Source organism: Sycon ciliatum, chromosome 3 (assembly GCF_964019385.1).
Source record: "Sycon ciliatum chromosome 3, ocSycCili1.1, whole genome shotgun sequence".
NCBI classification, from domain to species: Eukaryota; Metazoa; Porifera; class Calcarea; order Leucosolenida; family Sycettidae; genus Sycon; species Sycon ciliatum.
The window spans coordinates 12,157,843-12,172,975 of NC_088645.1; the positions used below are offsets into that span (position 1 = coordinate 12,157,843).

The following is a 15,133-nucleotide window of genomic DNA, read 5'->3' on the forward strand; positions in this document are numbered from 1 at the left end:
TGAGGTTGACATCGGTAGGACGAGTATGATGATTGCGAGGACAATTGAACCGTGATGATAATCTTCAAAGGTAACTCAAACTAATTTGGCAATGAAAAAATCTTTTTACAAAAGAAGTCAACGAATGAATAGAAGAAGTATTGTTTTCTCTTTTCCATGTTGACCTCTTACATGCATGGACACCTTGGTATGGGGATATTGGGGATACTCATGTATTTTGTTGTACTTATGGGCCTTTATGGCCACTTGCAAGTACGAAAAGGCACGATTTCCCGAACTTTGAGGCTCCATAAGTACAACAAAGTGGATATGTATCCGCGCGTGCCAAAGCATAATACGAGGATTTTGCGAGCATCAAATCAAGGAATTATACTTTCATGGATTCTCGCATTATGCTCGTAAAATCCTCATATTATGCTTTGGCACCCGGGGATATAATATTCACTTTGTTGTACTTATGGAGCCTCAAAGTTCGGGAAATTTTGCCCTTTTTTCGTACTTGCAAGTTGCAAGTGGCCATACATGTAAGTACAACAAAGTACATGAGTATCCCCACACCAAGGTGCCCATGCACGTAAGAGGTCAACATGGAAAAGAGAAAACATTACTTCTTCTATTCATTACTTGATTTCCTTTGTACTTCAGTAAATATTATTTCATTGCCAAATTAGTTTGAGTTACCTTTGAAAATTATCATGTTCAACTGTCTTCGTAATCATCATACTCGTCCATCCGATGTCACCCTTGGCCTCACCCTGCGAATAATCAGCTCATCTCTCCCGTAGCTCCACTTCTCCTTCCATCAAGTCAAGCGCTTTGCAACACATCCTTGCCTGCTTTTAGCTTTACGCCCATGTTTCTGTAGCTGTGCTGGAACTGCTCTATTTCGCCGCCACTATTTACCATTAGCCATGTCTCCCCTCCTCCTCCACCCTACACAGTGGGTCCCGGGGTGATTGTTATTAGGCATCTACCTGTTTGGGTTTTTCCACTATAAATAAAATACTACTACTACAAGTACTACTACTACATCCGAGTCATGACCGAACATCAACTATACATTATTTAGAGCAATATCCGTAGCCTGCAGTCATATCATGGCTGCTAAAATCCAGACTGGTCGTGACTTCACAAGCATAATGTACAAAATAATAATGTAATGTACAATTATGTACACGGAGTTTTGTGGACTACCCGCCACTATCTCGTCCACCCCGGGATACCTGATGAAGGCTGATTCACCCCGCGGCATCTTCTGCTACATGTACTGTGTCAGTACAGTGTGAGAAAGAACTTTGAAGAAGACGAGTTCGAGCATACAATAATGTATTGCCATGATTTCTACCCTGCTTTTCATTGAAAACACTATCTGCATGACTTCCGAACCATTTGCCATGCAGACCACCAGCACTGATCAGGTGCATTGTACACAATTGTATAGACTACATACTAGAACTGTGGTATAATCGTGTAGTTATGCTCCTACCTCCGAGAGGATGCCAAATTATGCTCCAAATTTTCAACCACCAAATTATGCCAATAATTATGCTGGCATAATCCGCCGGTGCCTATAAATGGTGACTTGTGTGTAGTTAATGTGACGTTCGCCAACTTTACAAACTGTTATACTGTACATGTACAATGTCATGTACATGTACATGTACGACCAGTGAAGAAGAAACAACGTACACGTGTACTGTGACTGAGTTTCAGGAGACATTGTATCCATGGCGACTGATGTAGAAGTCCTACAATGTACATGTATATGAGGGTGTGTAGAGTACTGTAGCTGAACAAATCTGAATCTAACTGAATCTAACTATGCATATGGTACCAGCGAGTGGGCCTCTGCATATTATGATAATTATGACATTTGAACAGAGGATCATTATTTTTTCTGTTTTGCTCATAATAATTATAATGGCTACAGTATCTCAAAAATTAATGATGTCATGCAGCTAACGTTCCAGGACCATTTCTACCTTGTCCGAGTCACATGTACATGTAGTATCGTAGTATGTCATGTACAATGTACATGTACGTAGTGTTACTCAATCTGTACGCAGTGTTAGATACATGTAGCAGAACTACCATGATTTACAGGCTACGTTTTATTATTATTATTATTGTAAAGGGATTAGAAGCGGTGAGGCCTCCTGCAGTTTCATACAGAACTAGCAGCACCCCCGCCAGCGTTGCCTGGCCGAATGTGGCATGCGGGTGAAGCAAGTACATGAACAGCACACGTGCTCAGCACGTGGTGGTGGCCAGACCGCTGAAGTCCTGGTGAGGGAGGTACTTCATCGTTGGAAGGAGAAAGAGGGACGTCTGTTACGCCTTCGGGAGGCTGGTCAGGGTTGTCCATCACCTGGTGGCGGATGAAGCGGCTCAAAAAATTCATAAACTTACGAACAAAAGTGCGATGCGCTCTTCACTGCAGATCAGATGCAGAGTGCAGTCAGTGCAGATCTTTTGTATCCTTTTGTTGCAGATGTTTCTATTTGCAGAGAACGGTTCACGTGGTCCGCAGCGCTTGTGCGGCTGCTAGTGCTACCTATGGCCTAGGCTAGGTGGCTACATGATTCGCACGCTTCGCGTGCTCAGTGCTTCTGCGCGCGGCTGCTACTGCTATATACTCGTACTGATCGTGTCTGCTATAAGTATAAGCGCTACCATGCCACCGTACCTACAGGCTACACTGTTCACACGCTTCGCGTGCTCAGCGCGTGGTGGTGGCTACACGATTCGAACGCTTCGCGTGCTCAGTGCTTCTGTGGCTGCTTCCGCTAGCTACACGATTCGCACCCTTCGCGTGCTCAGTGCTTCTGCGGCCGCTAGCTACACTGTGCTACACTGTTCGCACGCTTCGCGTGCTCAGGGCAGCGCTGCTCCGCAGCGCTTCAGCGTGACACAAAAACACACGTCACAGGTGCCTCTTCTTTATAAGGAGCGTGACACACACACAGACACACGTCACAGGTGCCTCTCTTTTATAAGTAAAGATTACAGATGGAGCGGACTCGCTCCCTTCTATTTACACTGCAACGTTCGAACACATTTTCGTAGTTAAAACAACGTTTCGGCATATAGCCCTCATCAGGTTTGCAATGATGTGCACTCTACAAAGGAGCAGCAAATATACTGTGCTGTGCTGTGCTTGCGCCAAATGTGTCAGCTACAAAGGTGGCGAAAGGGATTGGTGATATATTAATATCCAGATACGATATATTCACAGTAGTGCCCAGCCAGCATTAGTGTTTACTTGCGGCCGCAAGTTGCGGATTTCAACAGCTTCTCGAAGTTTTCTGCTTGCTCTGTCGCCTGCCCTTGCCAGGACTGACACAGCCGAGAACACACTATCCGCAGCAGCTATACTCTCGCCAGAATGTTTGTCGCGCACGTGGTCACCCCATGGCTTATCGAGAGTGCGACGGCGTGCCTCGCCATTGTGCTCCCGAATTCTTGTTTCCAAGGAGCGTTCCGTCTCCCCTACATACGTTTCCCGGCACCATTTGCATTGCAATTCGTAGACTTCATTCTTTGTCATACATACTCGTTCGCCTCCAGACTGACAGGTAATGCAAGGCCCTAGTGGACGTCCTCTTCGTCTTTTTTCAGTAATGTTGGGCTCGTTTACGCATTTGGGTGGTAACAGCGCCGAACGGCACAGTTGACGCCTGAGGCTGCCCGAGTGCTCGTATACGACACGTACCGGCAACTTGTATTTCCGTATTGCTTTGTTCACATGGTGGTGTACTTCATCGGACTTGATCGGTAGTTTAAGGAAGGCAGAGCGGGGATTACCGCGTCGTCTACGCCGAGGTTTCCTGGCAGCTTCCCTTGCTTCCGATATGATACTGTCTGGGTAGTTATTTATGCGCAGTTGTTTGTGTATTTTTTGTTCGCTCTCGGCTTGCATCATGGGGTTAGACGATAGTCGCTGTGCCCTTAGGAATTGAGATTGAGCGACGGCTAACTTGATGTGGTGAGGAACTGCCGATGAATAATCCACCAGTAGGCCACTACTGCATGCCTTCTGGAACAATTTGAATGACAGCTCTCCGGTTTGCCCAACCGCGATAGTTACGTCCATGTAGTCTATGCAGCCACTGTCACAACTTAATTCATGCGTGAATTTGATACGTTCGTGGCTGGCGTTGAATCTTTCTATGAGCTCCAGAAGGCGCTGCCTACCATGTGTCCATAGGATGATGATATCGTCGATGTATCGTCTGAACAGAATAGGTTGGAAGGTTGAGTCCTGAAGAAGTCGTGTCTCAATGGTGTGCATAAACAGGATGGCAAATGGAGGTGCCAGGTTGTTCCCCATAGCAACCCCATTTAGCTGGTGGTAGATCTGTCTGCCAAATCTGAAGTAGTTATGACTCAGAACAAACTTCAGTAGTGTCCTGACTTGGGTCACGCTCAGCCCGAGCATATCAACTCTGTTATAGTGTTGCTCTAGCACGTCACTAACGGCATTCACGCCCTCTTCGATCGGTATGCTGGGATACAAACCCACCACATCCATCGTAGCCAGAATCGTTCCAGTAGGTGCTTTAAGGCCAGGGTATATGGTGCGGATATTGTCTAGCGCGTCTTTGGTGTTGATGAGGTGCGATGGGACAAATGCAAGCAGTTGATGCAATATGCGTTCGAGAACCACCGAAATTCCTGTGACTGGACTGTCACAAGCAGAGACAACAGGTCGGAGGGGCAAATTTTGCTTGTGGTCCTTTGGAAGACCGTATAGTTCCGGGAATCGTGTGTCATGAGGGAGTATTGCAGTCAGAAGATCAGGATCCATATTCGTGCATTGCTCTTCCAGTATGGATAGATCCACTTTTCTGTACATAGTGCTGTCAGACAGAAGTGCCTCTGCCTTCTCCAGGTAGAGTTCCTGTTTCATAGCTACTAGCTTCTTGCTCTTGTCGGATTGCTTTATCACTACACTGGGGTCATGACGAAGTTCTCTCAGTCCGTCGCGTTCCTCTTGCGTCATATTATGCTTGGGAGGTCTTTGTTTGCCATATGCTGCCAAAACTTCGTCCTTGAAGTTGGCCATCTTTCTTTCCCCATCCTGGCTCATTCTGGGCGGTTGCTTGAAGCCATGCTTCTTTAGCTTCCACAGCCTGCGATCACACTCGGTACCGGTATCGTGGTCGTCCTCTGGCTGGTCCACACCCTGAGGCCGCGCCTGCTGCCATCTCAAAGTGTAGGCCATCCGTTCTACGGAGGTGACCACTTCTGATTTCTCACGACTGGTTAACTTGCCCGTGGACGGTACAAAACCGGGTCCCAGTTCCAATACCCGTCTGGCATTGTCTGTTACACACGAGTCCATGACAAGCGTTCGCCGAGAATGCTTCATTCCCGTCCGGCCGGGACTACCCAGGGCTGTCCCACTCTGGTAGGACGACGCGGGCAAACATGCCTCATGCGCTTCCCTGGCATCTTCTTCGGCTTGAAGCCTAGACAGCTTCCATCGAAGCCTTGCATTGGTACGGATGCGCTCCTCCGTAACCACACAGCGCCGCAGGGCGCGAATACGCACGTAATCCTCCCTGGAAAACGACCAAAGCTGTTCGCAGAAGTACCGGCACTGTCTTGTACGGAAGTCCCTTTCTGCGCACTTGTCCTGTATTGCGTCGCTCAGAAGTCGGAGACAGTACTGGAAGCGTCTTTGCTGTCGAACACTCTTGTGCCTTGAGGCTGGAGGTGGCCGAACCGATTGCGTGATGAACCGTGGGATGATACGCTCCCGCCGGCATTGAAGAAGAAACGACAACTGGCACTGGCTCCTCTGGAGTTTGCACCCCCATTGCAAGTATCGCCATGGCGCCTCGCTCCTAGAAGAGGAGAACCAAGAGATTAGAAGCGGTGAGGCCTCCTGCAGTTTCATACAGAATTACAGATAGAGCGGACTCGCTCCCTTCTATTTACACTGCAACGTTCGAACACATTTTCGTAGTTAAAACAACGTTTCGGCATATAGCCCTCATCAGGTTTGCAATGATGTGCACTCTACAAAGGAGCAGCAAATATACTGTGCTGTGCTGTGCTTGCGCCAAATGTGTCAGCTACAAAGGTGGCGAAAGGGATTGGTGATATATTAATATCCAGATACGATATATTCACAGTAGTGCCCAGCCAGCATTAGTGTTTACTTGCGGCCGCAAGTTGCGGATTTCAACAGCTTCTCGCAGTTTTCTGCTTGCTCTGTCGCCTGCCCTTGCCAGGACTGACACAGCCGAGAACACACTATCCGCAGCAGCTATACTCTCGCCAGAATGTTTGTCGCGCACGTGGTCACCCCATGGCTTATCCAGAGTGCGACGGCGTGCCTCGCCATTGTGCTCCCGAATTCTTGTTTCCAAGGAGCGTTCCGTCTCCCCTACATACGTTTCCCGGCACCATTTGCATTGCAATTCGTAGACTACATTCTTTGTCATACATACTCGTTCGCCTCCAGACTGACAGGTAATGCAAGGCCCTAGTGTACGTCCTCTTCGTCTTTTTTCAGTAATGTTGGGCTCGTTTACGCATTTGGGTGGTAACAGCGCCGAACCATGGCGATACTTGCAATGGGGGTGCAAACTCCAGAGGAGCCAGTGCCAGTTGTCGTTTCTTCTTCAATGCCGGCGGGAGCGTATCACCCCACGGTTCATCACGCAATCGGTTCGGCCACCTCCAGCCTCAAGGCACAAGAGTGTTCGACAGCAAAGACGCTTCCAGTACTGTCTCCGACTTCTGAGCGACGCAATACAGGACAAGTGCGCAGAAAGGGACTTCCGTACAAGACAGTGCCGGTACTTCTGCGAACAGCTTTGGTCGTTTTCCAGGGAGGATTACGTGCGTATTCGCGCCCTGCGGCGCTGTGTGGTTACGGAGGAGCGCATCCGTACCAATGCAAGGCTTCGATGGAAGCAGTCTAGGCTTCAAGCCCAAGAAGATGCCAGGGAAGCGCATGAGGCATGTTTGCCCGCGTCGTCCTACCAGAGTGGGACAGCCCTGGGTAGTCCCGGCCGGACGGGAATGGAGCGTTCTCGGCGAACGCTTGTCATGGACTCGTGTGTAACAGACAATGCCAGACGGGTATTGGAACTGGGACCCGGTTTTGTACCGTCCACGGGCAAGTTAACCAGTCGTGAGAAATCAGAAGTGGTCACCTCCGTAGAACGGATGGCCTACACTTTGAGATGGCAGCAGGCGCGGCCTCAGGGTGTGGACCAGCCAGAGGACGACCACGATACCGGTACCGAGTGTGATCGCAGGCTGTGGAAGCTAAAAAAGCATGGCTTCAAGCAACCGCCCAGAATGAGCCAGGATGGGGAAAGAAAGATGGCCAACTTCAAGGACGAAGTTTTGGCAGCATATGGCAAACAAAGACCTCCCAAGCATAATATGACGCAAGAGGAACGCGACGGACTGAGAGAACTTCGTCATGACCCCAGTGTAGTGATAAAGCAATCCGACAAGAGCAAGAAGCTAGTAGCTATGAAACAGGAACTCTACCTGGAGAAGGCAGAGGCACTTCTGTCTGACAGCTCTATGTACAGAAAAGTGGATCTAACTATCACTGCGTATGAGAAAGAGGTTAAATCCATACTGGAAGAGCAATGCACGAATATGGATCCTGATCTTCTGACTGCAATACTCCCTCATGACACACGATTCCCGGAAATATACGGTCTTCCAAAGGACCACAAGCAAAATTTGCCCCTCCGACCTGTTGTCTCTGCTTGTGACAGTCCAGTCACAGGAATTTCGGTGGTTCTCGAACGCATATTGCATCAACTGCTTGCATTTGTCCCATCGCACCTCATCAACACCAAAGACGCGCTAGACAATATCCGCACCATATACCCTGGCCTTAAAGCACCTACTGGAACGATTCTGGCTACGATGGATGTGGTGGGTTTGTATCCCAGCATACCGATCGAAGAGGGCGTGAATGCCGTTAGTGACGTGCTAGAGCAACACTATAACAGAGTTGATATGCTCGGGCTGAGCGTGACCCAAGTCAGGACACTACTGAAGTTTGTTCTGAGTCATAACTACTTCAGATTTGGCAGACAGATCTACCACCAGCTAAATGGGGTTGCTATGGGGAACAACCTGGCACCTCCATTTGCCATCCTGTTTATGCACACCATTGAGACACGACTTCTTCAGGACTCACCCTTCCAACCTATTCTGTTCAGACGATACATCGACGATATCATCATCCTATGGACACATGGTAGGCAGCACCCTCTGGAGCTCATAGAAAGATTCAACGCCAGCCACGAACGTATCAAATTCACGCATGAATTAAGTTGTGACAGTGGCTGCATAGACTACATGGACGTAACGATCGCGGTTGGGCAAACCGGAGAGCTGTCATTCAAATTGTTCCAGAAGGCATGCAGTAGTGGCCTACTGGTGGATTATTCATCGGCAGTTCCTCACCACATCAAGTTAGCCGTCGCTCAATCTCAATTCCTAAGGGCACAGCGACTATCGTCTAACCCCATGATGCAAGCCGAGAGCGAACAAAAAATACGCAAACAACTGCGCATACATAACTACCCAGACATTACCATATCGGAAGCAAGGGAAGCTGCCAGGAAACCTCGGCGTAGACGACGCGGTAATCCCCGCTCTGCCTTCCTTAAACTACCGATCAAATCCGATGAAGTACACCACCATGTGAACAAAGCAATACGGAAATACAAGTTGCCGGTACGTGTCGTATACGAGCACTCGGGCAGCCTCAGGCGTCAACTGTGCCGTTCGGCGCTGTTACCACCCAAATGCGTAAACGAGCCCAACATTACTGAAAAAGACGAAGAGGACGTCCACTAGGGCCTTGCATTACCTGTCAGTCTGGAGGCGAACGAGTATGTATGACAAAGAATGTAGTCTACGAATTGCAATGCAAATGGTGCCGGGAAACGTATGTAGGGGAGACGGAACGCTCCTTGGAAACAAGAATTCGGGAGCACAATGGCGAGGCACGCCGTCACACTCTCGATAAGCCATGGGGTGACCACGTGCGCGACAAACATTCTGGCGAGAGTATAGCTGCTGCGGATAGTGTGTTCTCGGCTGTGTCAGTCCTGGCAAGGGCAGGCGACAGAGCAAGCAGAAAACTGCGAGAAGCTGTTGAAATCCGCAACTTGCGGCCGCAAGTAAACACTAATGCTGGCTGGGCACTACTGTGAATATATCGTATCTGGATATTAATATATCACCAATCCCTTTCGCCACCTTTGTAGCTGACACATTTGGCGCAAACACAGCACAGCACAGTATATTTGCTGCTCCTTTGTAGAGTGCACATCATTGCAAACCTGATGAGGGCTATATGCCGAAACGTTGTTTTAACTACAAAAATGTGTTCGAACGTTGCAGTGTAAATAGAAGGGAGCGAGTCCGCTCCATCTGTAATTCTATTATTGTAAAGCTTTCCTTTTGATCTTGTCTCTTATTGTTGTGACCTTTCCACAATAATTGGGTTGCATTAAAAAAGTACATGTAAAAATAATAATAATACAAGAGAAAAAAAAAGAACTACAATGATGTCATCCGTAGACATCTACGGTATACGAGAGATTGCCCTGGGAAGTGTAGACTGCAGAATGGTAATTTGTATGATAGGGAATTGGAAGGCCTCTTTTACAGGCAAAGCAAAGCACAATCATCACCATGTATCCGTACAGTGAGTAGTTAAACCCAACACGAATGAAAAATGAGAAATGGAATAAAAACAATACTGCAGTATTGTACTACACAGTCTGAGTACACAGTACTACAGTGGTGGCAACTGAAATCCGACCCCCTGAGCGGTGGGTTCGCATTATTTGCGATGTGAGCGCACCGCTCAGGCGGTCGGATTTCAGTTGCCAGCACTAGGCTAGCGGCAAGTAGCGCCAGATCAGAGCGGTCAGCATGGTCAGCGACCGAAACTTACTATGAAAGCGAGCAACGAATGACACTCCAGTCTCTCCGGAGGCGTGGGTTCGAATCCCACCGCTGCCACCAATGTAATGGGTAGCCGAGTGGTAGGCGCGGTGAAATCAACAAGAATTACTTTTATTCTACTTTCAGGTACACACCTGAGATATAATTATTAGTGAAAGAAGAAGCGGCAAAATAAATAAGATTCAAGATCTCTCCGGTGCTCACCTAGAGGTTGACTACTTCTTCGAGTTATCTTTCGTTGCTATCTAATCTAATCTAATTAAAACAGAAAAGCGCAGCTGCTTTTATGCAGCAGATGCCGTACGCTTACATACGGAGATACACTAACTATACATCAGGCAAAGCTCCGTATTAGTTCCGTACTACTTCCGTATTGGTCGGGCAGGGATACTACACTAGTAAGTATTATCAAGAGTACATAACCCCAAGGGGTTATGTACTCTTGATAATAATAATAATTATTATGTGCATCAGCCACCCTGGTACTGGTAGCACAGGCATGCATGCCTGCATGGTGGTGGCCTGGCACATGCGAAACTTCCAAAGCTGGTTGTACCATGATGCCAGTCGGGGGAGATGTCCTATCTACAACTAGTACTAGTAGTACAAGTGTAGGACATCGCACTCTGATTGCGTTTGTTTTGAGTGCGACATGTTCATCTTCCTCGGAAGCGACACAAAGTTTTGAGTCACGTGTCACGATTACTATGGGAACAGCATAGTATGTATGCTGGGGCATGTTGGGTTCCGTGATGTCCTATCTAGGACATCAGTCATCATCTGATCATGGTCATCACCAGGACTGGTGTAGAGGATCTAGGACGGGAGGACCTCTCAACAAAAAAAGTACATTCGGTGGAAAGCGGACGTGCAAACTTTACTAGTACTAGTAGTAGTACATGTACTACACAATGACTATGTTAATACCGTATTATCTCTAATATAAGCACAGTCTCCAATAATAGCACGTCTCCAATAATAGAACACCTTGGGGCGGCATTCAAAAAATAAAGTGCTCAGTCTCCATTATAAGCACACTGTGTAAATTCACTATCTGTACCGGCAAAAAAAACCCTGAAATGTGTGTGTCATACATGAATTTGGCATGGCAACATGCCTCTGAAATGGGGTTGAAATAATAATGGAACAGTCTCCAATAAAGGAACGTCTCCATTAATAGCACGGGGCGGAGGTACATTGAAAAAATAAAGGACCGTGCTTATATTAGAGATAATACGGTATGTAGTTCTAGAACGCGTGCGTCTAGCTTCTCGTCAGGCTCAGCGTGTTTACCATGTATGGTCTACAAAGACTACATCAGCCATGTCACATGTGTACATGTGTCAGCTGAGTAGCTGTGGAGTGTGGTACTGAACTGGTACATGGTAGATCTGAGTACTACCCGGTAGTAGTACTAGTACCCATGCATGCAGTCTTTTTTTCGCGTCTGGCATGCAAAAATTGGCGTTCCTTTACTGGAACTAGTTGAAGTAAAGGTGAAGATCGGCCAGAGAGAACGGTATGTCCGAAACAATGTTACATGATGAAATTTACCATGTTTACTGTTCTGCTCAAATGATATAGTACTAGCAATAGTAGTAGATATACGGTGGTAAAGACACACCTGGCAATAATATGGCATAAGTACAACTGCAGACTGCAGTGTTACTTCATTCTAGTACATGTAGTAGTACCAATTTGGTGCATTCAATTTATATCTAATATTATTTGTTTTTTTTGGAAGTGAAGTGAACATATGCAGCGAAGAGACCGTAGTTGGAGAGTTTGAAGTGAGGTACCCTATAATGTGTGAATGGCTGCAATGGAGTCTGCGAGTGCTTAGAAAAGTACCAGTACTACAAAAAAAGTACAATGACAGTACATGTATGTAGTCAAGTACAGTAGTAGTAGATCTACTTGCTTGGAGTACATAATTATTATTACGTTCCTCTCCATTCTGCTTCTTTCTGGTGCTGCTGCTGAAATCGTGGTAGGTCAGTTAGACCATGCATGGTAGACGCTGATTTTGCTTTCGGAACTCTTTGCGGGTTGCGGAGTAGCAGGAACCTAAATTTGTGGATAATAGACAGGAAGATCTAGTTCCTAATGTCCCCGGTTTGACGCGACTGAACGACAGCACAGCACAGGGTGTCTGAGTGTTGTCTTCTAGCAAAGCTGCGGAGTCTAACCTCAGGGGCCTTTGCGCATATCGTTATGATAATCACGCAGCGATCTCATTCAAGATCCCCAGGGCCCAAGGACACGCTGCGCTACGACCACGTGCTTTGAAAAGCTTGACCAAGCTGCGTCGCGTCAGGGTAAGTGTGGCGTCGCTGCGTGGTAGAAAAAATGCCCTCTCTTTATTCTGCCCCGTCAGTGGAATGACAACTGTGCTCAGTTTCCAAATAGTAATACAAGCCTCTCTGCTGTTGACTGTTTTCGTTTCGTGCACTCGTTTAGTACCTGTTGTGTCCTGATCGGACTCTGAACTCATTTATTGTTCCATTGATGATAAACTGAACACAATGCAAGATGACTTCTAACTTAACACATAAGTGATAATATCAATGTTTCTAATCTCGCACTCAATGTGTGACACTGTATGTGTTATCACGCGACTCAATATCACATCACCTCCCGTTCAAGCTTGTTGCATAATTCCAAATCTGCAATCAAGGTACATCGAATGGCAGCTATATGGCAAAGCAAATCTGACGTCTTTTTTGTTGTCATTTTGTGGGTTTTTTTGGTCTGTTCTCTCTATTCTATTTTTTAAAGGTCTTGAGTGAAACACCCAAGAATCTACATGGCGGAAGAGGGCCGCGGTCAGGTAATGGCCGACATCATGGGTAGCAGTGCTGGCGGTTACGATGTGTTCTTTATCGACCCACTGCGCGCCGCTCACCAATGTCCGATCTGCACCATGGCCCTGAAGACACCGGTTCAGACCAGCTGCGGACATCGATTCTGCAAGACTTGCATCAATCCCACTATGTGAGTAATCTTAGGTTGTGTCTTTCGAAACATGTTTCCGTGTTGTACTAATCTAGTGAAGGATGTCTGTTGCACACGTTAGGCGAAATAGCACGTCATAGTGCATTTGAGACCAGTGGGAAAGATGACAACGTCCACTAATTTAGTATCTGTGCACACTAATGTGCTATGTGTGTCACTTTGTGTGTCAGCTATAACATCAAACCCTGTGGTTCCATGCCTAGCATGTAGGTCAGAACCATCTTGCAAAGTTTGAATGATGTAGGTTGAAGGATCGCACGGCCAAACATACATTTTTTAATTCTCTTCGTAGTATACCTTCCACCATTGAAATTTCGAATTTCCTGCTGAGAGGGGTAACTTGCAACTTCGATATGGCTTGTTCCAGGCATACTTTCAAGCGGAACCCTGTTGAAGTAGTGGCAGGGATCTGCCCTGCAACTGCAACAAAAAAATGATTCGATCTAAGAAAGCTTGAGACGACGAAACTCGGTTGAATATTGAGTATTTCAAGCCTTTTTAGACGAAGATGGAGTTCTTTTTGGAGACGGGCATCGCGGCAATCGAGGACGGCTTTCCAATGAAAAATACAGCTATACTGGAGCTGGAAATAAAAGCGAAGAAAAAACGTGCTCAGGATGAGACTCGAGTACACGCGTACTCTCCCAGCCGGGTCTGTGGATGTCGCTCATAGATGCGTAATTTCGCGTGACACCGATGGGTGAGTCTAACCTCTCATCATGCAGAGCTTATGTTATTCTTCTTGCCAGTTTGGAATATAGGAAAAGAGTCGATTCAGCAAGTTAATAGTGGGGTTTTACATTCCAAATTTCGGTTCGGCGTTCTTCGGTCATTTCTCGAACATCAGATGTCGAATTTTCTTACAAACGTTTGTTTTGCAAGTCGAACATCATGTGTTTTCATTAGACAAACATGTCAGTGATCTATCCCTTACATAGGGTAGCCGCAGTGTCGTCCATTGTTCTGACAGGCTTTTGAACCTCAGAAAAGCGTGGAGTCCTTGAACAAATAAGCGAAGCATAACCGGTTCTTGACAGGATGTCACCAAAACACAACCCAGGCGTATGACACCGAAGTGCGAAAATGAGCGTTTGAAAGACCGCGTGGCTCGAAGAAGTGCCCGAAATTCATAAAGAAGCCGGCCAGCCACTGTTGTACCAGCACGATGGTACACATCCGCACACAGCCAAAATAAATCAATGCACGTGTGTTTGCAGCGCAGGGGAAAGGAAAAGGGTTCGACATTCCGGTTGTTCAGCCGGCACAAAGTCCCGATCTCAACATCGACCCCTTGGTGTTCTTCCGCAGCCTGCAGGACGTGTTACTTGTGGCGAAAATAACCAGAAAGGAGCTTCTGCAGGCTGTGGAAACGTGCTGGCACGAGTACCCCGCTGCCAAGATGAGGAGCGTTTTGTTGTGTACATATGGCTCTTTTCATGGCATTCTGAAGAGTCTCAGCGGCAGAGAAAACAACTACCAGCGCAGACATGGAGGTCGTCAAGCTCACAGTTCGAACCAAGAACTTGACGATCTCCACGATCCAATCGTGTCCTGGAGACTTGTAAAGGCTGCAGGACAAAAGCTGGCAGAGCTGGAGGCGAAAGTCAGCGAGGATGCCGACTTGATGTCATCAAGGATTGAGTCGTCATCAAATTCAGACGAGGAATGAAGGTGGACTGCTTTGAAACGGGCTGTGTGACATCTGTAAATAACTATCTCTCATAGGGTGCTTTGTTTTCCACTTTGCAAAGCGTTTTCATAGCCATTATAATGCTTTGGACTGAACTGTAAAAATGCAACGAAGTTAAGCTTAGTGGAGGAAGTACACCGAACTTTTGATCACCCAAAGAGTCGAGGGTCAAATCTGCCTCGTCAGTAGCTTCGGAAGAACCAACTCCAAGCCGGTTAAAATTTTATCCTATCGCCTGGTCTTTTCAGCCACACAGAGGATAAAGCGAAAGGGAGTAGACAGGCAATAGAGAGGAGCAATCAGAGGTAGCTGACGATGCAGATGTCGCCGAAGACGCCTGCGAAGCCATGTCGCGATAAGAAACCTTTGAATAAATCACGAGCTAGCGCTCTTCTACAAGAAAATTCTTGCGAAAATTATTTCGGCAAAGTGATCTTTTTCTGAACAAACATGCCAAATCTC

At 47.0% G+C, this 15,133-nt stretch overlaps 1 protein-coding gene across 2 annotated transcripts in view; it reads left to right on the top strand.

Annotated features, from left to right (window-relative positions):
- Positions 1-15,133, top strand: part of LOC135811451 (TNF receptor-associated factor 3-like) — a 38,866-nt gene that overhangs the window by 6,471 nt on the left and 17,262 nt on the right. Inside the window, exons 1-2 of one of the 2 annotated variants that reach the window (XM_065324693.1) lie at positions 11,899-12,284; positions 12,745-12,960. In XM_065324693.1, coding sequence (XP_065180765.1) covers positions 12,773-12,960 — 188 coding nt within the window. In that variant the 5' untranslated portion in view covers positions 11,899-12,284; positions 12,745-12,772. Of the gene's footprint in view, positions 1-11,898; positions 12,285-12,744; positions 12,961-15,133 lie in introns of those variants that run through there. The other variant, XM_065324694.1, reaches the window with a different exon arrangement.